The 22,786-nt window shown below is 37.3% G+C and overlaps 2 protein-coding genes across 39 annotated transcripts in view; one reads left to right on the forward strand and one right to left on the reverse strand.

Annotated features, from left to right (window-relative positions):
• LOC108021867 (uncharacterized) overlaps nt 1-22,786 on the reverse strand; it is a 181,343-nt gene that overhangs the window by 157,009 nt on the left and 1,548 nt on the right. For 5 of the 35 annotated variants that reach the window (XR_007765111.1, XR_007765110.1, XR_007765112.1 and 2 more), the window contains exons 1-3: nt 12,003-12,334; nt 11,865-11,907; nt 9,609-9,708 (exon numbers count right to left, since the gene is read on the reverse strand). Coding sequence is in view for 12 of the 35 variants with exons in the window: in XM_050889916.1 (XP_050745873.1) it covers nt 9,609-9,708; nt 11,865-11,907; nt 12,003-12,007 (148 nt within the window). In the remaining 23 variants the exon portion in view is untranslated. The other 30 variants (XM_050889918.1, XM_050889920.1, XR_007765117.1 and 27 more) reach the window with 28 other exon arrangements.
• LOC108026758 (coiled-coil domain-containing protein 40) overlaps nt 13,355-22,786 on the forward strand; it is a 131,062-nt gene continuing 121,630 nt past the window's right edge. Inside the window, exons 1-3 of one of the 4 annotated variants that reach the window (XM_050889909.1) lie at nt 13,687-13,816; nt 13,875-14,283; nt 14,337-14,479. In XM_050889909.1, the coding sequence (XP_050745866.1) occupies nt 13,892-14,283; nt 14,337-14,479 (535 nt within the window). In that variant the 5' untranslated portion in view covers nt 13,687-13,816; nt 13,875-13,891. Of the gene's footprint in view, nt 14,284-14,336; nt 14,480-22,786 lie in introns of all 4 variants that reach the window. The other 3 variants (XR_007765109.1, XM_044091469.2, XM_044091467.2) reach the window with 3 other exon arrangements.

Genomic DNA, 22,786 nt, shown 5'->3' on the forward strand with positions numbered 1-22,786 from the left:
TTGGAATACTATTTAAGGTCGTACAGTAGGCCTAAAAACATAATATCTGATCGCGGTAGTTGTTTTACGTCAAAGGAAATTGAAGAGTTTGTTATACAGAACAATGTAAGGCATGTTAAAGTAGCAACAGCTTCTCCACAAGCAAACGGACAGGTAGAAAGAGATTTAGGTCCAATGATAGCAAAGTTAACAGACGAAGAGAATAATCAACCATGGCACAAAGTTTTAGACAAAGTAGAGTTCACAATGAATAACACAAAGAATTGAAGTTTTAATCAATACTCAAGTGTCATGTTATTTGGTGTAAGGCAGAAGGGTTGTTATATTGATAGTAGAAAAGAAAATTGAATTGATGAATGTCAAGAAGTTATGCACAAAGACCTACACGAAATAAGACTACAAGCTGATATATGTCAGAGAAAAGCGCAAGGATATAACAAAGACTATGTGGATTCGAAACGACAAAAACCGCATCTATTTTCTGAAAGAGATTATGTTGTTGTACAAAATTTCAATTCGCAGCAAGGTGTGTCAGTAAGTTAATTCCCAAATTCAAAGGACCGTACGTTGTGTCCAAGGTGTTAGATAATGAAAGGTACTTTATTGAAGATGTAGAAAACTTTCAGCAATCCCAAGTGCCGTAATCGGGTATATGGGCGGTGCATAATATGAAACCCTGGCTTAGTGGAATAGAACAAAGTGATGTTAATAAGAAACCAGATAAAAAAGATAAGAAAACTGATCCTGCGGAGGAAACTGAATATACAAATGAAATTATTGTAAATAAAAACCAAACTAGTATTACTGAAAATAATAGTAAAAACAAAGACGTGAACGACACTTGTAAAATAAATAAATATGGCCAAAGTAGCATTGTTACTAGAGTAAGTCAACGAGTATCGGGAGATCCTCATAGTCAGGACGGGCGAATTGTAGTAATAAGAACTATGTAAGCAACTACTCTTAGTATAAACATGGCCACCGTAGTTTTAAGTTATTTATATAATGTTATTTGTGTAGCCCTGGATATGCATTATGTGTGCTATCCCTGTTTTGTAAAAGTATCGATAGTATCTTCCATCCCTGGAATGCACGAACGAGAAAAAAAGGAAAAACATTATAAAAAGCGTGGCCGATGTGATCGAGAGTTAAGAACCGAAATAAAACTATACTATATACGACTTGGATAAATAAAATTACAATTATACAATAAAGACACAATACTATAAAGGTGACTTTCAAAGTAAACAGGACTTTTTTAATTTAGCGCCCTCTAGTGGCGCCATCTATATGTCAACTAGTGCGTTAGAATCTGCTTTAGTTTATCGACTTCCAGTAAAAATTTCATGACATTTTATCTATTCGAAGTGAGGTTATTGCGTTTTAAGTGTCAGTATGTTTTTGTCATCGGTGCGAAAATGAGCTTCGAACAAAGAGCCAACATTAAATTTTGTTTTAAAATTGGTAAAACTTTTCCAAAACGTTTCAATTGATGAAACAAGTTTATGGCGATGATTGCCTATCCCGTAGCAGAGTGCACGAGTGGTTTCAACGTTTTCAAAGTGGGCGTGAGAACATTAATGACGATGAACATGTGGGCCAACCAAAATCCTTCATCACCGAAAAGTACATCGAAACTGTGCGCGAATTCATAAAAAATCAGCTGAAATCATCATTGAAATTCATGGAAATAGAATTGAACATCTCCAAAACATCGATTTATCGCATTTTGACCGAACATTTGGGCTTAAAAAATTGATCAGAATTCAACATTCGAAGGACTTCATTAAAGAGGCTAAAAAAAACCCGAACTTCCTTTACAAGATTGTGAGAAGGGCTGGCTTTCTCTAGTGGTATAGGTTTTATTAAGGATAATGTGGATGAATATAATATTACATTTCCAATTGTAACTTAAAGCGCTCTGTAAGCGTTCTACTCTTGAGTACGACTTTTTCTCGACTATTCTATCATTACAATATCTGGTAACACTACCAAAAGGGACTTATCAACACTATCCTAGGGCAGATGATTATATTCTAAATTAGGCGCTGTTCACAGTCGGCCTCTCCTGACAAATCGTCATTTTTATCTGGCTCCTCTGGTGGCAGCTCACACCAGCGTTTTATCTTGTCGGACGAATACACCAACTTGTAGTGTCTCTGCTTTCGTTGTGCGTAAGGGATATCTTCAACAAGATATCTGTCGTTCGTCAAGACCTTGTTGATTATCAAAGGACCCTAATGGCGAGGCTCCAATTTTTGGGATGTGCCCGTGCTGAATGGCTCATTCTCGACCAGTACAAGGTCTCCAAGGCTGTAAGCAGTTGGCTTTGCATGTTTGGCATCGTAGCGTTTCTTGGCAGCAGCTCGGTAATCGTTGACAGTAGTCGCAGCATCTGCTCTAAGCTGTTCCAACTCCACAGGAGCTAAAATGGGGAGCATTTAGTTGTACTATTTACCACGGTATTGATGCTCCACTGGATTGATCCGATATTGTCATCCCAACGCTTATCAATGTCATTTGAAGGCAACAACATAGACAAGATGATTCGGCTTGTTCGCACTGCGTGAACATTGACTCTGGGTGTTCATACGGCATTTAAGATGTGTTACACATTATTTGATTGGCAGTACTTCTCGAAGTCTTTGGATGTAAAAGCTATTCCGCGATCGGTGACAATGCGATCTGGTATTCCTAGGTAGCTGGTTACTTCCTGCACGACATCCAGGACATGTTTGGTTGCTGTACTTTTCACCGCTCGAACGATGGTGAACTTGGTAAATGCATCGACTATCACCAGAATATGTTCGTTTCTCTTGGAACTCTTCGGAATGGCCCCAGGTGGTCCATGTGTATCGTGGAAAATGGAATATGCTTGATGTCATCTTAGTGGTATTGACCTTCCTGACGTCCATCTGGTGGACTACATGACTTAATGTAGTTTTTGACATAGTTTCGCATTCGACGAAACCAAAACAGATTTAGAATTCGTGCCATTGTCTTATCTGTGCTCATATGTCCGGCCTTATCGTGACATTCATGCAGAATGTGAAATCTCAACTGCTTCGGGACAACCCATAACAAATTGTTGTTATCCTTTCGAAATAAGCGATCTTGCTCGATCACATACTCGTCGGTTTCGACTTTCTTTTTCATCTTTATCACTGTAACAATCTTCTGAATCTTCTCGTCCTGCAGCTGTATAGATTAGAGTCTATTAATGTCTTTGCTATCTTCAGACATGAGGTATCCATCTTTCGAGCATCCTCAAATAGAGTGCGTCTACGTGGCTCATCTATGTTCCTGCTCGATGAACGATGTCTATGTCTAATTCCTGAATACGCAACCACCATCTTGCGATCCGGGGTGTCAGTTCTCTCTTCTTCACCGATGTCTTCAGGCCATTACAGTTGGTGATAACTTTTATCTTTTTGCCATTAATATAATATTTGAATCGCTCCAAGGACTCCATGACGGCTTCAGCCTCAATTTCGTAGCTGTGATAGTTTTTCTCTGGTTTGGAAGTAGCTCGGCTACAATAAGAGTTTGGTTTCAGCTGATCCTCGTCACGTTGTATCAAAACTCCGGCTAAACCAACGGCACTTGCATCCGTATGTAGTTCATGCGCTGCGTCTAAGCGATAACTGGTGACAACTGGATTTGAGATTAGGCATTTCTTTAACGCGTCGAAGTCTTCTTCTTGTGGTGTTTTCCATGTAAACGGATGATCCTTGCGCAATAGTATTCTCAAGGGCGCTGAAATTATGGCATAACCAGGAACAAACTTGCGGAAATAACCAGTGAGAAAAAAAAATTTGTCATGTCGGTTACATTGGCTGATACCTTCTGCGTATATCAGGTGACCAAGAAATGTTATATAACTCACATTTTTCCAGGTTTAACGTTAGTCCGCACTCCTTTAGAACTTTCAGGAGCCTCTTAAGCTTCTCGTACGTCTCGTCAAATGTTTGGCTGCCAATAAGGATGTCGCCCATGTAGTGAATCATGTCACCTTTTTGCACTCTCTCTTGTAGCTTTTGAAAACCGCAGGTGCGTTCTTCAATCCGAACGGAAGTCCCTTGAACTCGTACAATCCATCTGTGGTGATGAATTCTGTAAATTTTCGGCTCTCTGGTGCTGTCTTTATCTGATAGTATCCACTGTTCAGGTCCAGGTATGAAAAGTACTTAAATCTTTTCGCCTTCTGCAGACGCTCTTCGATGTTCGGTACTGGGAAATCTCCTTCTTGATCATCTTATTCAAGCGGCGGTAATCGACGCACATTCGATCGCTACCATTTAGCTTCTTGATGAGAACCACCGGGCTGGCATACTCTGACGTTGACAACGTGATTATATCCTGCTTTAGCAGCTCGTCGACCATTCTGCTAACAATTTCCTTCTTTGGCTCGGAAACTCGGTATGGGGCTTGTGCTACTACCTGACTGCTTTCAACTATGCCTTCAAATCCTGTCGAGAAAACATCGGCGAACTTCTCCAGTAAGCCGCGCATTTGCTCAATTTCCTTATCGTTCTGAAAATTGCTTGAAGTTGCTGGCTTTCGCTGAATATTCTTTCTTACTCCTACTCGATCGTCCTCTGTTAAAAAAATAAGACTCGGCTGCATCATGAAGTTGCTTCATTGTTGAGAAATGAATTACTGCAATACTGTTTTGCAAATCTCGATGCTGTAGACCTGAGCGAACATATCTAATAATCGCTAACTCGCTGAGCTTGTACCGCACCCCAAGGGCTGACATCCTGAAACAGTACTTCTTTACCGTCTCCTTTGATCTCCTAGTTGCTTTGGCCATGTTGAAATGCACTTCTGCTTCGTCTGGATTTGCGTCGAACTCGTCCTGAATAGCATCGGCGAAATGCTTTCACGTAGTGTGTGGGGTGATGAATCTAGCCACATCTTGGCTGGACCTTTTAGCTTGGTATAAATGGCGTGTAACAGGAACTTCTTGTCCCACTGGTAGGCATCAACAACTTTGTTGACAGGATCGATGAACTGGTTGACTGAAATAGCGTTGTTATCGCTGGGATCATACTCTGGCAATGTGTTGGCAATTTCCTCACTAAAGCTTGCCTCACGTTATTGGTAGCGTGTACAGGAATGCTCCTCTCGTTGATCTCGTTGATATCCAAATATATTATTGGCTGTTGAGGCTGCTGATGATTTCCTGCCTGTGCAGGTGCTGCGTTTCCCATTTGAATGCAATTGAGAAATTGCCGCTGACTGTGCTGACATCGCTTCTTCTTGCTGCATGGGGACCCCCACTGACGCTGGCAGCACGACGTCCTCCGATTGTTCAAACTCTATGAGTCTCTGAAAGAAACTGACACGTTTCTCGATTTTAGCAGAAATGTTAATTTGTCGCTCTTAAGATCTGCTATCTTTGGCATTTTGGCAATCCCTGGGATTTTTTTTTGACACTAGGTTGGCAGTCCTCTTTGCGAGCGAGACAACTATACGTACCTCACAAAGTTTTGCATCTGCTTGTTCACTCTACGAATACATACAAATTCCTTGTATTTATGTATGTTCTCCGGCTTCTAGAGAATTCTTATTTGCATCGACTTGTCAAATTCACCAATCCTCACAACTGCTTTGTGTGTATGTGCTTTGGCTTCTCTTGAGACTTCTGCTGCCACAGGCTCACTAAGAATATTGATCTTACTCCTTTGCTTACTTACTCCTTAAGATTCCTAATCTGTTTTGCTTAAATCCGCCTGCCACGTGGAACTGGAACACATCCGTAAACTGCAATTTCCTTTGTCACATAGACCTTTGGGAACACATCCCATTGCAAACTTTCCACCCCGACACACGCCTTGGCACAACTCCTCCGCTTCACACATATCCAACCACACTTATTCCACTTCTAAACTGAGAAGGGCTGGCCTTATAAAGTGGTATAGGTTTTATTAATTTTATTAAGGGTAATGAGGTTGAATATAATATTACATTTCCAATTGTAACTTAAAGCGCTCTGTACACGTTCTGCTCTTGAGTACAATGTCTGGTAACACTACCTAAAGGAACTTATAAACACTATTCTAGGGCAGATGATTATATTCTAAATTAGGCGCTTTTCACAATTGTGACTGGTGACGAAACGTGGTGTTTTCAATATGATCCCGAAACGAAACGTCAGAGTGCTGCATAGAAGGCGCCGGACGAGCCGATTTTTATGATTCCAAGGGTATTGTCCACAAAGAATTTGTTCCACCCCACAATCTACTGAAAAAACCACAACACACCACATGCTTGATGGTGCAGGCAATAGGTGAGCCAGTGAAGAGAAAAAAAATTTGCTGGCAGCAAACTAACAGGTATCCAATAGTCAATGCCATCGACTAAAGCATAGTCAATCCTCCGATTATGAAATAGAGCTGTTAGCAAGAATTTTATGCAAATAAGCCAAAAACTACACCACCTTGCTGGATATGGGTCAATGATACATTAAGTGATTGCTAATTCAGTTAAGTATCCATTATCTCTGCAGTTGCTTCCACATTGCCACATGGATGTTGTGTTACTACAGCATTCCTTTGAAACAGTGCGGCGGCAGGATTTGAGAAGTGCTAACGATTTAACTATAAGAAAAATTGTATTTATTCAACAAATTAAAGAATGACATTCGCAGAATGTCTTATACAATTTTTACAAAGAAATGGCAATGGTAGCAGTTGTCCAACTTGTCTCGAAGAAAAGTTGAATATCGGTGCCCCTCATAGCTTGGTGCTGTATCACCAGAAATCCAAAATCCGTGTTCATTCGTTGTATAACAGTTAGCCCCAGGTAACGCTGTCAATTTTTTTTATTATAAATTTCATTTTTTTAATTTTTTTTGAAGACTTTGAAGAAAAAAACCCATGTTAAAAAAAATGTCTAATTTGTCAGAAATATGTACAGAAATAGTGTTAAAAATTGCAAAAGGATCGGTGCAGTAGTTTTGAAGCCATAATGGACACCGACTTTAAAACGTAAGTTGTGGGTCACGTCAGTCGATAGGTATTTGTGAGACAAATATACCTCAGTAAAAACCGTAGGCGCCACAGATTTTCACAAATTGTGGGCGTTATAGTGGGCGTGGAGCCCCGCTGAAATAGGAAGCCCAGAAATCTGCATGCCAAGTATGACTCTTCTAGCTTTTATAGTTTCCGATATCTTAGCGTTCATACGGGCACATGGACATGGCTAGATCGAGTCTGCTAGTAATCCTGATCAAAAATATATATACTTTATGGGGTTGGAAAAGCTTTCTTCTACCTGTTACATACTTTCCGACGAATCTAGTATATCTATGATTTCAGTCAGAATGCAGTCACGTTTCCGACCCCGATATACTCGTATATTCTTGAGGACCAGCACTAGAAGTGTTGATTTAGCCATACCCATCTATCCGTCCGTTTCTATGCAAACTAGTCTTTCAGTTTTAAAGCTATCGGTTTCGCTATTAAAACTATTTTTTTGACATATTATCTTATCCTATCAGGAATTATATTTTTGTATTTTTAAGAATTACGAATTAAATTGAATAAAAATCTGATGTCTCCAACATATAGCTATCAAAGAAACAGAGATATAATAATAGAATTTTTTTTTAATGTTGCTTTGTTGTTTCAATATTATTAAAGCAAGCAACAATCATTAAAACTTTAACATGGTGTTACTAAAATGTATTATTTCTAATATACAAATCACTTGATTATAAAAACTAAACTATTCTTACATTAAAACTTAACTATTGAGTGTCAAAAATAGCTTGATAAGATGCATATTAACCCTATGTATTAAAGTATTAAACTGAAACTTTCGAAGACATTACAGATCGAGTAAGACAAATGTAAATAAATATGTATGTATTTCAAATTCAATATTTTAAATGGTGAAAATTGGAAAAATTCAGAATTTCCGAAGTGTTTTCACTTGGGACCCTTCATTTGTAAGGGATATCACAAGTAAAACTCATTGAAGAAATTGAAAATTTTTCAAAGTGATTTCATCTGGTACGTTTTACTTCGAGGTGACAGGCCATATAAAAAATTAGTATAAGGAAAAATGAATATATAGAATTACGTGTTCTGCCATCCAAAGTGATAATATTGCGCTTTTTAATTTTGGGAGTAATATTTTACTACATCTTGAGTTGGCACGAACATTACAAGAATGCAGTACCAAACTCAGCGATATAAATCATCATAATAATCACTAACACGTAAAAAAATGCCTATTCTGATAGCATTCCGTGTTTGTATACTCGCTATTGTCCTGGATTCACACCATAATATATGTTCAAATAATCGCTTTTGTGCTACTTTCACACCATGAAAGACTATTTCATCTTCAGTATACAATTTATGCTACAGAGGCTCACTGATTTAATAATAAGTTGAATACTATAAAGTGTTAGCATGAAACTATTTTGTATAACTAAAAACTACATTTGCTTGACACTTCAAACAGTTTTTGTTGAAACCACACGTATAAATAATCATTCAAATATTCGAAAATGACTAGTTTAAAAATAACACTACAGGTTTACGACTTGTAATCTTTGGTAGAGCTTTTACACTACAAAGTATACAATTGAAATTTAAGCTTGGAAATAAAATTTTTTAATTAGTTCTGAATTTTGAACTAAATTTTATCGAAATCGGAATACTATATCGTATAGCTTTCATAGTAACGATCGGAAAATTGGTGGGAAAAGAATATGAAACAAATTATAGTTTTGGGTCTTTTTGACATACGAGTATTATCGTATAATATGATTTTTTTATGCAATCCGCTTTGTTTTTGCAATACCTTTCGATTGATTTTTCACTCGTAACCATCGGACTATTACTGTAGATTTTCATTTATTCGTGCATACATATATAGTATTCGCCTTCGCCCACCCTTCTGGTGCGCTTCGTCACTCCGCGGACTGCCGTCCACAGTGATAGTATTCTATGTTGATTTTAATCACTATTTTAACGATATTTTTAATTTTGTTATGGTAATTAATATTTTTACATGTTTTAAATTGAGTGTTTGTCCTCGGCAGTCATGAGACCCAGTGAAGCAGCGGAGCAAGGGGCCGTTCTTATGGGAGGTGGAGAAAGGATATGGAACGGCCGATTGAATAATAAGCTGAATACCGCCACGTCAACAGCTGAAAAGCTATAGGACCGATCGCAGGTGTAGAGGCCTCCAAGCCAAGACAATAGCCCAAGTGGTGGAGTTCGTTCTCTCCCCGGTTATAGTTTTTGGTTTGTCGTAGCTCGCAATCTGAATTTTGTTAATAATCAAATAGGTCGTAGTTAGGTCGGAATATGCATTGGTAGGGTCGAGTATTGCGGTCTGTTGCGAATGACATTGCGGCTTACTGGCACATTTCGCAATGACAAATAATCATGCATTAAATCTATATATAACCCGTGCATAGTAGGAAACGCATACTTGAGTCGCGCGAACGCTATAAATCGTTTCCGGGCTGTTCTATGAGAGTATACTATGAATCGGCCAGAAGAATGTTTACGCACTGTATTAGCAATGTCCTTTCGCGCGGTGCCTTAAGAGTGTACAAGCGGGATTTTGTCAGATCTGGTACTTACTCAATTTCAAAAGATCTCTTGTCCATTGCAGGCGTTTTCTTAGGTGTGTTAAAAATGGGCTCTGCGAAGCAAAGTTTTTCGGTAATACGATCAGAGGGGGCTGTGGAAGGCACAGAATTATACGATAAAATACCTTTTACATCAAAAAATTCATCCACAGCCTTAAAGAAATTGCCTTGAGAGAAAATTGTAAATGTGAGTTGCTAAGTCCTGATAGTTTTACCCGTTTCTCGTAAAGTTAAAGATTCTTCGGAAAATATGTAACCTACAGCGCTTCCAACCCTATAAAGTACGCTTATAAATTCTTAATTAGGATTTTGTTGGTTAGCCCTACGTAACGCTGTCAATTTCTTTTATAATTCCAATTTTTGAATTTTTTCGACTTTGAAGTGAAAAACTCAATTTTAAAAAAAAATGGCTAATTTGTCATTGTATAATATAATTATAAACAAAAAAACTCGACATCGTTACCTCGTAAAATATGTACAGTTATAGTATTAAAATTTCCAAAAGGATCGGTGCAGTTTTGAAGTTATGATGGGCACCGACTTTAAAACGTAAGTTCTGGTCACGTCAGTCGATGTGAGACAAATAAATTTAATTAAAAATGAAGGCGCCACAGATTTTCGTAAATTGTGGAAGTTAGAGTGGTATTGTCACACCGCTGAAACAGGAAGCCCAGGAATCTGCATGCCAAGTCTGACTCTTCTACCTTTTATAGTTTCCGAAATCTCAGCGTTCATACGGACACATGGACATGGTTTGTCGACTCTGCTAGTGATCCTGATCAAGAATATATACTTTATGGGGTCGGAAAAGCTTCCTTCTACCTGTTCAATACTTTTCTGGTACATCGATGTTTTGAAACTAAAAGCCTTAAAAACCTTTTATGATTTCAGTCAGAAGTTTGCAATGCAGACGGGAACGTGTCTGCATTGCATACCCATAAAGTATATATATAACCAGATAACCAGTATTAGACGATGTCATGTCCATCTGTCCGTCCGTTTCTACGCAAACTAGTCTACGCAAAAAGTCTCTTCGTATTACAGGTAGAATATAAGTCGGAACGAGCCGGATCTGACAAATGTATCTTATAGCTCGCATCGGAATAACCGAATAAAATTTAAAAACTTTATATCTTTAGTTTTTCTTTATTATTTAACCTCCTTTGCCTTGAAATATGATTATTTAATTAGTTCTGAATTTTAAATCGGATTAAATTCCGACGACTATATGATATAGCGTATATAGGAACGTTCAAAAAATTAGTGGGTAAATAATATAAAACAAATTATAGTTTCGGTGATTTTTGACATATTATCTTAAGCTATTAGGAATTTTATTTTTGTATTTTATGAATTTCGAATTAAATAGAATAAAAATCGGAGGTCTCCAACATATAGCTTTCAAAGAAACGGTTAAAGAAATAATAATATAACTTTTTTTAAATATTGCTTTGTTGTATTAATATCACTGCAGCAAGCAACAATCATTAAAACTTTAACATGGTGATCGATTATTTCTAATATACAAGTAACTTGATTATAGAAACTAAACTATTCGTACATTACTATAATTATTGAGTGTCAAAAGTGCGATGGCGCACCATTAACTTACAAAAGATCTGATATCGACTTTTGTTACGAATAATGCTTACTCGACTAAATAAATACACTTTCTAAAACGTTCTTATTCTGCCCGCTTCAGCGAAATATTTCAGCTTCTTGCATTTAAGGTATATTTTATTATTTATAATTATTATTAAATAATTATTCTGTCCGCTTCAGTCAAATATTTTAGATTATCGCACTTAAAGAATATTTTATTATTATTAATTATTATTAGTTAATTGCAGAATAAGAACATTTTAGAAAGTGTATTTATTTAGTCGAGTAAACAACCATTATTAGTCACAAAAGTCAATATCAGATCTTTTGTACGTTTACGAATATTAATAAATTAATAATTATTAGTAATAAAATATACTAAATAATACATTTTAAATAAAATGAAGACAAATGTAAATAAATATGTACGTATTTCAAATTCAATATTTTAAATGGTGAAAATTCATTAAAGAAATTCAGAATTTTCGAAGTGATTTCATATTGTACGTTTTACTTCGAGGTGACAGGCCATACAAAAAATTAGTATAAGGAAAAAGTGAATAGATAGAATTACGTGTAATACGTGTACTGACATCCAAAGTGATAACATTGCGCTTTTTAATTTTGGGAGTAATATTTTACTTACATCTTGAGTCGTCACGAACATTACAAAAATGCAAGACCAAACTCTGCGAAATAAATCATTATAATAATCAATAATACAAAAATGACAAATCTGGTAGCATTTTCTGTCTTTGTATACTCGCTATTGTCCTAGACTCACACCATAATATATATTCAAATAATCGCTTTTGTACTACTTTCACACCATGAAAAACTATTTCATCTTCAGTATACAATTTATGCTACATAGCCGCACTGATATAATAAATAGTATAATTTAATACTATAAAATGTTGGAATGCAACTATTTAGTATAACTTGAAACTACATTTTCGTGATACTATATAGAGTTTTTGTTGAAGGCAATGTATAAATAATCAAATAAATATTCGAAAATGACTAGTTTAAAAATAACACGTTTACGCCTTATAATCTTTGGTAGAGCACTTACACTATAAAGTATACAGTTGAAACTTATTTGTATTAAATTATTAATTAAATTTTTATACTAACTTCAGTTTGTTTTTATCACAACGCTTATTAAATGTAAGATTCTGTTTTGTTTTTTGGGTGTATTATATTAAGATGTAGCAGCGTAGTTGGCATATTAAATACGCGTTTTAAATTCAAATCATTTTTAAGAAAATTTAACCCTTAAAAACCTATTTTTTCCCCGCCAACTAGTCGCCAAGTCTCTAAAACTACTAAATTTAATTTTAAGATGTCCCCCAAAATGTTGTTTTGGAATAACATTTGAAAAGTTTTCGGTTTTTTTGACCTCAACAAAAATTTTTAAATCCATTTTTTAACGATAAATCATAATTTTTTCATTTGTCTCACTACAATAACAAACATGAAAGAAAAATGTTGTCGAGTGCCTCGACAATCAGATAAACGTTACTCAGCTAAAGGGAGCAAAGGGAGATGGGTATATACAAGCGGCAAAGCGAGTTTCTATAGCGCCGCCTACACGCGATTTCAGTGTACGGCAATGTAGACTGCTGATTATTGACGAGGCAAAAACATTCCAGTTAAAGCATTTTACTTCCAAAACTATAGCATCCAAAGATTTGGAAAATTTGAGTGCGTTAGAATATGCGTTTCCATATAACGGCTATCTGATAGTCGAGGCACTCGACAATAGCGTAATTCCTGGATTTTAATTAAATTTGACACCCAAATATTTTTTAAGCTCTCAACATCTTTCGTTTTTTCAAATGGCGATAAATGTGTCACCCTATATTCAAAAACAGCTGTCTAAGTAGGAATATCAAAATACATGGCAAAATAATCAACTACAATGCCAATATGCTATCAATATTTTTTTTCGGTAGAACGTTAGAGCAAAACGGTTTTCTATAAACAAATAAGAAAATTATTTTTAAGTACAGCAATTTCAGTAATTGTTTTTAAATTTTATTAAAATCAGAATACTCTATACCAATACCAATACAGAAGGTACTTCTTATATTGCCGGGCAACTACATAAGTACATAGTAAACCATAGCAACCACATTATTGTTTGTATTAAACAATGTTGACGTTCAGAAAATGTTCATATCTCTTCTAACAAACTGGCGTATTCTTAAATGTTAGATATTTAAAAAAAATTGTTAAAATACAACAATGTCTGAGACTGAAGATATCGATTCGTGTGATTTTGCAAATATTTTAGAAATGAATCCTTGCTCAGTCCCTGAACCAGAGCAATTGGCGCTTCTTCCTCCGAATCATCCGCTCCTGCGCAAATTCCAAGACTCTCTAGAGGGTCACTTATTAAGCACCAAGTATGACATAGAAAACGAAATTGCAGAAATCAAATATCAAGTTAAACTAAAAGAACAACGAAGACAAGAGCAGGGGCTAGCTTTATATGACATGCAATTAAAAATGAGATTTCAAGAAGAGCAAATTATCGACATTTCTGCTGTAATTGAAAGGCATTTAAAAAATCGCCAAATAGAAGAAATTAGTGTAAGAACTTTAAAAAAGGAGTACGAAGAAAAAAGTAAACTAACCAAATCACAAAAAGCTCTTTATCATGATAGAATGGCTGAACTGGAAGATTTGCAAAGTTTAGGTAGTAATATCAAAAAATGGACTCATAATATAGAAGATGAAGTAAAAAATGCTATGCGCATTGTTAGTAGAGACGCACAGCTCCAAAACCAGGTAACTCAACAAAAACTAAAGTCGGATATACTCTTTTATCGGTTGGATATGGAAGTTAAAAAGAGAGAGAAAGAATTAGATTTAATTTGTAAAGAAGGTGCAGCAATGAAAGAGGTGGTCAATATTCTAAATATGAGCATAGCTAATGCCAATACAGACTTGGAGGTTTTGCAAAATGAACATAAGCGTCTAACACAAACATGGAGCGAGGTTATTATAGCTATTCAGTTAAGAGACAACATCTTATTTCAAGCTCAAGATACTATACGGTGAGCATTCATACTAACTTAAAACTGCTTTTTAATTTCACATCTACCTCCAGTAAACACAATGAATCGATAAAACTAAATTTGGCCGGAATAGAAGCAATTAAGAAACAAATTGGAAAAGAAATGGAACTTAATAGAAAGCTAGAGTCATTTAAGCTACGACTGTCTGATGATACTAATATATTAAAAAAAGACTGTAAGTAATTTAAATAAATTTTATTAGTAGTCCACATAACAAACTTTTAATTTTTATTTAAATTAAAAATGCCGATTGGCAGAGAACGGAGCTTAAAATTTTCTATTTTAAGTTTGAACTATGATTTGTTATAGAACTAAAATTTTTGATGCAAAACGTGTTTCCAAACAAAACTAAAACAATTTTTGATCAGGATTACTAGCCGAGTCGATCTAGTCATGTCCGTTATTCCGTGCGTCTCTATGAACGCTTAGACCTCAGAAACTATAACACTTAGAAGAGTCAGACTTGCCAAGCAGATTCCAGAGCTTCCTGCACAGCGCAAGTCTGTTTCAGCAGGGCGCCACGCCCAGAAACTAGAAACCGAATACGGTTTACCAGAAATCCAGCTTTAAAATTAAAAAGTGCCAAGCACGTTTTTTATACTTTAAATAAAATTGGCACCATACAAAAAGAGAGAAGTCCCTTACCGAAAAACCATGGCCGCCTTCATGTCGTATTTCGTCGATTTTTTTTTTGTAACTGGTGTAAAAGGACTTTAACGGTAGTACCTGTGCCAAAAAACTGAGAAGTTTATTTTTGGTCTTTCCAACAATTAAAATACTTATTACTTCTCTTGATTCCCTGACATTTCATGTACCCCTTCCAATGACCTTATTATCTCTACACATTTATCTCTAGAAAATGTTGATGTTGTTTTTATATCACTAAAGCTAGCAACAATCATTAAAACTTTAACATGGTATTACTAACATCGATTATTTTAAATACACAAAAAAATTGATCATAGAAACTAAACTATTCGTGCATTAAAAAGTTCTCGTATTTTTGTTCGATATCAGAAGTTTTTCTTTTATACTGTACACATTTTAAAATACTATTCTAATAACATAAGCTTTAGTAGTTCAAAAGTTACTGGTGTACAAAACTTAGCTATTTATGGCTCTTGTCTCGCCAAACTAGCTTGTTTTTCCAAAAGTGTTTCTTATATTGAGCAGTTTAACATCATCTTAACCTTTAAATAGAGTTTGGATTCGCACAAAGGGCAATGCTTAGGTAGTGTATGAGGTTCTGAACTGGAAAATGGGACCCTTTTTTGTTGATTAATAACTTGGAAACGGCTATTTTTACGTGAATGTGTCGTATACCAAAAGTCGAGAAATCTCAATGCTATATACCTTAAAATAAATTTAAAATCGTTAGAGCCGCTTTTGAAAAATCAGGAAAAGGGCTAAAAATAATCGAAATAAATAATAATAGTACCTATTTATAGCTGTTTTCCGCCAAAAGTAGCTATTTTTTCCAAAAGTGGTAGAACTAATTTTTTTTATATTGAGCTGTCTAACATCGTCTAAAATTTTCAGGACTCTAAAATAACTTTTTGGTACAAACTGACAAACAAGATACAATTTTCAACACCGAAAATCTCCCAAACTTTAACTTTTACACTTTCACCACTTTTTCTTCCACACCATTTTGTTGCGCCTGGTCACTATGTGGACTGCGGTCCACAGTGATATGGGGTTTGGAAATAGCATTACATAACATTTTTCGGGCTTTAAAAAAGTACTTTTTGTCATACCTCTTATCTCTTATATTTGGACAATTTCACTATACGAAGAGTTTTTAGCATATAAAATAATCTTTCCAGAGACATACGGCACGTTGTTTAGAAATAGTAAGCATTTTAAATTTTCCAAATTTTCACTTTCACCGCTTTTTCTCCCAAACAAAATAATATTTCTAAAGGCTTGGTAAGCAACCTTCTTAGTTTTTACGACACCTTTCGATTCGCTCGGACCATTATAGCAGATTTTCAATTCTGCGGCTATATATAGTAGTTGTCTTCGCACGCTCTCTTGGGCGCTTCGCCACAACGTGTACCGCCGTCCACAGTAATGCTTTTTTTATAGTATTTAGAATAAATAAAGTATAAAGTATACATTTTGTACTATATGTACTATGCCTGTCGTAAAAAATGTATACTATTTTGATTTTCGTGGTATCCCAATAATCCATATTTAATCCCAATAAAATTACGTTGAATATTGCTTTTTTAATTATTAATGTTGCAATTGGAGTCGATGATGGGAGTGGCTCTATCGATAGGTTGGGCCGATAGTTCCAGAAGCGGGATGAATCTGGCGGGCGATCTGGCCATCTGAGAATTAACCCCGGTTCGCTCCAAGATTATCTTAAATGGCATTCATGTGTCCAATGACCCAATTTTGGGAGAGGCCACGTAATATGGCAGGGGGCAGAAGCGAAGATGATCAGCAGATATGGGTATAGTCGCAGCCATATTGCCGAACCACGCAGATGCAGCTAGAAGCCTAAGTTAAGTTTTGTTAACATAGAGTGCGGCATTTAGTATTGATCATTTATAGGGTAACCGGGGTCCCAACACAAAAGGGCCCCGGCAGATTTACTGAGAATTTATGTGGGAGTTCGACTACATACGGTGGAAGTTTACTACATTCTTGGGAATTCTACTACACTACTCTTCATACTACGCATAATTTGGCTGCCAGTCACCGGCGTCACGCAAGGAAAACCAGTCGAGAACGCCTTCGCCATCCTCGCCGACGACATCCAGTATTTCCCGGTGAGTCCGTTCAGGACTACAAAGTCAACCTCATCTCGGGGTCTCCTCGTCGTCAGACAACGGCGTGGCCAATTACCGTTGTTTCGGCCGAGTGCGCTGGTTAGCTACCTTGAAGAGTCCGCTGGCGGCCTCCGTGCCGGCCAGCAGTGGCTGAAATATTACAATTTAAATTAAAACATATGTCCCTTGATTGTATACCTAGTATTTGCTTGCCTGTGTAATTGTTCATTTATCCAGATTTATACCCGAGAGCCGCATTTGTCCTCGTCGTTTGCCTGCAATAAGTCGCGAGTGTTAGTTAAATGGTATAGTTCACAGTGCTGTTACGTACATTTTGGCCATTCCTTTCTTTTCCCCAGGAGCTCCTCAGGATTAGGTGACCAACACGCACACCCTGCCAAACTAGCTGGTTTTTCCAAAAGTGTTTCTTATATTGAGCAGTTTAACATCATCTTAACCTTTAAATAGAGTTTGGATTCGCACAAAGGGCAATGCTTAGGTAGTGTATGAGATTCTGAACTGGAAAATGGGACCCTTTTTTGTTGATTAATAACTTGGAAACGGCTATTTTTACGTGAATGTGTCGTATACCAAAAGTCGAGAAATCTCAATGCTATATACCTTAAAATAAATTTAAAATCGTTAGAGCCGCTTTTGAAAAATCAGGAAAAGGGCTAAAAATAATCGAAATAAATAATAATAGTACCTATTTATAGCTGTTTTCCGCCAAAAGTAGCTATTTTTTCCAAAAGTGGTAGAACTAATTTTTTTTATATTGAGCTGTCTAACATCGTCTAAAATTTTCAGGACTCTAAAATAACTTTTTGGTACAAACTGACAAACAAGATACAATTTTCAACACCGAAAATCTCCCAAACTTTAACTTTTACACTTTCACCACTTTTTCTTCCACACCATTTTGTTGCGCCTGGTCACTATGTGGACTGCGGTCCACAGTGATATGGGGTTTGGAAATAGCATTACATAACATTTTTCGGGCTTTAAAAAAGTACTTTTTGTCATACCTCTTATCTCTTATATTTGGACAATTTCACTATACGAAGAGTTTTTAGCATATAAAATAATCTTTCCAGAGACATACGGCACGTTGTTTAGAAATAGTAAGCATTTTAAATTTTCCAAATTTTCACTTTCACCGCTTTTTCTCCCAAACAAAATAATATTTCTAAAGGCTTGGTAAGCAGCCTTCTTAGTTTTTACGACACCTTTCGATTCGCTCGGACCATTATAGCAGATTTTCAATTCTGCGGCTATATATAGTAGTTGTCTTCGCACGCTCTCTTGGGCGCTTCGCCACAACGTGTACCGCCGTCCACAGTAATGCTTTTTTTATAGTATTTAGAATAAATAAAGTATAAAGTATACATTTTGTACTATATGTACTATGCCTGTCGTAAAAAATGTATACTATTTTGATTTTCGTGGTATCCCAATAATCCATATTTAATCCCAATAAAATTACGTTGAATATTGCTTTTTTAATTATTAATGTTGCAATTGGAGTCGATGATGGGAGTGGCTCTATCGATAGGTTGGGCCGATAGTTCCAGAAGCGGGATGAATCTGGCGGGCGATCTGGCCATCTGAGAATTAACCCCGGTTCGCTCCAAGATTATCTTAAATGGCATTCATGTGTCCAATGACCCAATTTTGGGAGAGGCCACGTAATATGGCAGGGGGCAGAAGCGAAGATGATCAGCAGATATGGGTATAGTCGCAGCCATATTGCCGAACCACGCAGATGCAGCTAGAAGCCTAAGTTAAGTTTTGTTAACATAGAGTGCGGCATTTAGTATTGATCATTTATAGGGTAACCGGGGTCCCAACACAAAAGGGCCCCGGCAGATTTACTGAGAATTTATGTGGGAGTTCGACTACATACGGTGGAAGTTTACTACATTCTTGGGAATTCTACTACACTACTCTTCATACTACGCATAATTTGGCTGCCAGTCACCGGCGTCACGCAAGGAAAACCAGTCGAGAACGCCTTCGCCATCCTCGCCGACGACATCCAGTATTTCCCGGTGAGTCCGTTCAGGACTACAAAGTCAACCTCATCTCGGGGTCTCCTCGTCGTCAGACAACGGCGTGGCCAATTACCGTTGTTTCGGCCGAGTGCGCTGGTTAGCTACCTTGAAGAGTCCGCTGGCGGCCTCCGTGCCGGCCAGCAGTGGCTGAAATATTACAATTTAAATTAAAACATATGTCCCTTGATTGTATACCTAGTATTTGCTTGCCTGTGTAATTGTTCATTTATCCAGATTTATACCCGAGAGCCGCATTTGTCCTCGTCGTTTGCCTGCAATAAGTCGCGAGTGTTAGTTAAATGGTATAGTTCACAGTGCTGTTACGTACATTTTGGCCATTCCTTTCTTTTCCCCAGGAGCTCCTCAGGATTAGGTGACCCAACACGCACACCCTGCATGTGTACTTTTTGAGGGCCGTGTTTCCATGCGAGCTCTACCAATACATGACTGGTAGAGCATAACTTTCCGCGGATCCTGTAGCCTTTTCCATTAAAAAACAAGTTCCTCTGCTTTGACCGATCCTGAAGACACAATTACACTTGCCAAAATTGATGTATTTAATACTAAAATTCTAAACAATGATGATATACTAGAAATTTATAAGCACGAATATAGACCTGTAGTTATAACAGACCTTTTAAATATATCTGAATTTAAAATCGCTTTGCATCAAGATCTTATTATAATTTACATAAAATACCCTATTATTACCGATCGTTGTGACGTTTACAATTCAAGATCCATTTCACATAATGATGGAAAATTATTAATTGATAATCACGTCGCAAAATGTAGAAATAAGTACCATGTAATGTCTTATTTTAAGACAGAAATATTTAATAATTATTGCACACTTAACCCAGAAGGCTCTTGTTTCACTAGATTACTAAATGGAGAAAAATCCTTTTGTATCAAAATCCGAGAAAAAAATAAAAATGTAGATGTAATCCAAGATGGAGCCATTTTTGTAAATGGAGAAAATACAGTTAATGACACTTATTTAAATGGGTCATATTTAATAACTTAATGGCACCACTAAACTTAATAATATTTCCTACACCAATGTAGACAATAAGATATTGGAATACATCACAGCTCGAAAATATACAGATTTTTTAGTATCCGGATATATTGTATCTAATGATTTGGAACTCACATTCGATGATATTAACATACTAAATCCATTTATTCAAATTAAACAAACTCAAATACCAGTTACGTTAATATTAATCATATTCACATTTATATATTTAACTATTATGATTATAATCAAATTCAGAACATTTTTAATATTCAAACCATGGCAAATTCATATAGAAATTGAACCAGAAAATAATATTTCCGATAATGAAATAAATAATATACCCGACAATGAAAATACCCTAGAAGAAAATATCATTGTCGAATTAACCCAACAATTACATTCAATATACCCATCAGTTCCAATGAATCGGGACGATTCAATTTAGAATGGGGGAGTTATATCACAAATTATTTAGGGGCTCTTACCCAATTTATAAACAACTTTGAGCCGAGAGCCAATTTCCAAATAACTCTGACAGACCCGAGATAAATCCGTGGTCAGCTATTTCTTTCAAACAGACCTTCGAATCATTCCCACCCAGAACAATTTCACGCAACCCAAATCAAACGGATGCTCTAAACATCCAGTCCGCTAACGTAAACAAAAGATCCCCAAAGCGAGCCCCGAGTCCGTTAACGTAAACAAAAAGATCCCCAAAGCGGTCCCTAAAACTCCGCTAATGTAAACACCAATTTCCGGCCAAGAGTGGACTTCAAATTTAATTGGCAAATTGCATCATCCTATTTTCCGACTCTCTTGAGCCATTCTCCTTATCAATTTGTGGGGATAAATTCTCTTAAGCCGAGGTTTGATTATGGATCATTGAACTAGAGATCAGGCAGTCCGTTTTTGAGATCCGAATCGAGCAGTAGTGCAAATCGAGGAAAAGTAAACGAGCAGTGAATTAACTAAGTTCGACCTATTAAAAAATTGTAGCAGAGATTAAGTGATTAATAAATAAAAATAATTTTTTTTAATTAAATCACAAGTGAGAAACCTAATTCGCACACCCCGCGTGTGTACTTTTTGAGCTCTACCAATATATGACTGGTGGCCAAGTCTTGGTCTTTAAGGCAAGGAAGGATAGATCGGTTAGGAGGAAAATGCTTATAAATTATTGTACTTATCATATTCATTAAATGTTTGTAAAATCCACCATGTGTGAGTAAATTGTCCCAGTGGAGGAGATGGAACCGCCGTAGTCGCGAGGAGGGTCGCCGTCCGGCCGAGTTTGGGTGGTGCCCAGCAGCATATAGAAGGTACCCATGGTAGGGAGGGAGCGCTTGGCTGAAACATCAAAAGCCACCAAAGAAAACTCGAATCTCTGTCGATGTTTGTAAATATGTACCTTTGTTTACGCTTTGTTCTTAGTGATGTCCGATAGTTTCAGTGATGCGAGACAGCGGAGTTGTATATGTTTTTTTATGTTGCGAGCTGTGGCATTAGGGGTACTCTGCCCTGAGGCAGACTGAGCTAGCGGTGCCCAAGTAAAACTAAATAAATTTTCGAGGCGACGACGTCTCGCCCATTTACGACCCTGGCTTTCCCGCCACACCGAACTGTGGCTTGCAACATAGATTGCAATTGCCAGAGAGTAGTGACGGGGGAGTCAGCTAAGTAGGGAAATTGGAAACAGAGCGGAGACGAGGTCGACGAGCAGCGAAACATCGAAGTGGGCGAGCCCATCGGGCGTAGTCGCAACCCATTTAGGGCAGGCTACGATGTGGAGGAGATTTTGTTTCCGGTGCGGCAGACTTGGCGTAATTACGCCAAAAAAGGTTTCATCGCTATATTGAGGCACGGAACCGGATATTTGCGGAACATGAGCTGAGCGGCCTGCGGCTAGTCTTTTCACGATAAGGAGATCCAGACGACTAGAGGTGGTGGCGGCTGTGAAGCGTATAGATTCCGCTGATCCTAGACCCTTCGCCGACGTGGAGGCATTGGGCAAGCAGTCCACTGGCTTGTTGGAAACGGGGGCCAGTGTAAGTGTGCTGGGAATTGTTGTCGGGAGCTGGTAGAAACACTGGGAGTTACGGCCCAACCGTACTTTTCCGTAGTCCGGACGGCTTCTGGCGAGGACCGATCCATTATCGGACGCGTGGAGCTGCCTGTGAAGTACAAAGAGAGCAAAAGCCCATGGAGCAATCGTACAACAGTGTTCTGCCTGGATTCCCGGAAGTTGAACGCATTGACCATTAAATATGTTTATCCTCTGTCCAGCATTAAAGGGATTCTCTCCAGGATAGATCAGTCGCACTACATCTCCAGCGTATACCTCAAGTTTGCGTTTTGACAGATCGAACTGGACAACCGAAGCAAGGAGTACACTGCATTCACGTTTCCAGGCAGACCGTTGTACCAGTTTCGAATGATGCCATTCGGGCTGTGCAAAGCGACACAACGCTTGGTGCGGCTTATGGATCGGGCGATACCAGCAGAGCTCAGATCCAACGTTTTTGTGTATTTGGACGACTTGCTAATCCTCGCTCCAGATTTTCAGACGCACACTCCAAGGCCGCAGTTTTGGAGTGTATTACGCCAAGGACATTCGACTGTGATTTGAA

The sequence above is a fragment of the Drosophila biarmipes genome, unplaced genomic scaffold (assembly GCF_025231255.1).
Source record: "Drosophila biarmipes strain raj3 unplaced genomic scaffold, RU_DBia_V1.1 ptg000008l, whole genome shotgun sequence".
NCBI lineage: Eukaryota > Metazoa > Arthropoda > Insecta > Diptera > Drosophilidae > Drosophila > Drosophila biarmipes.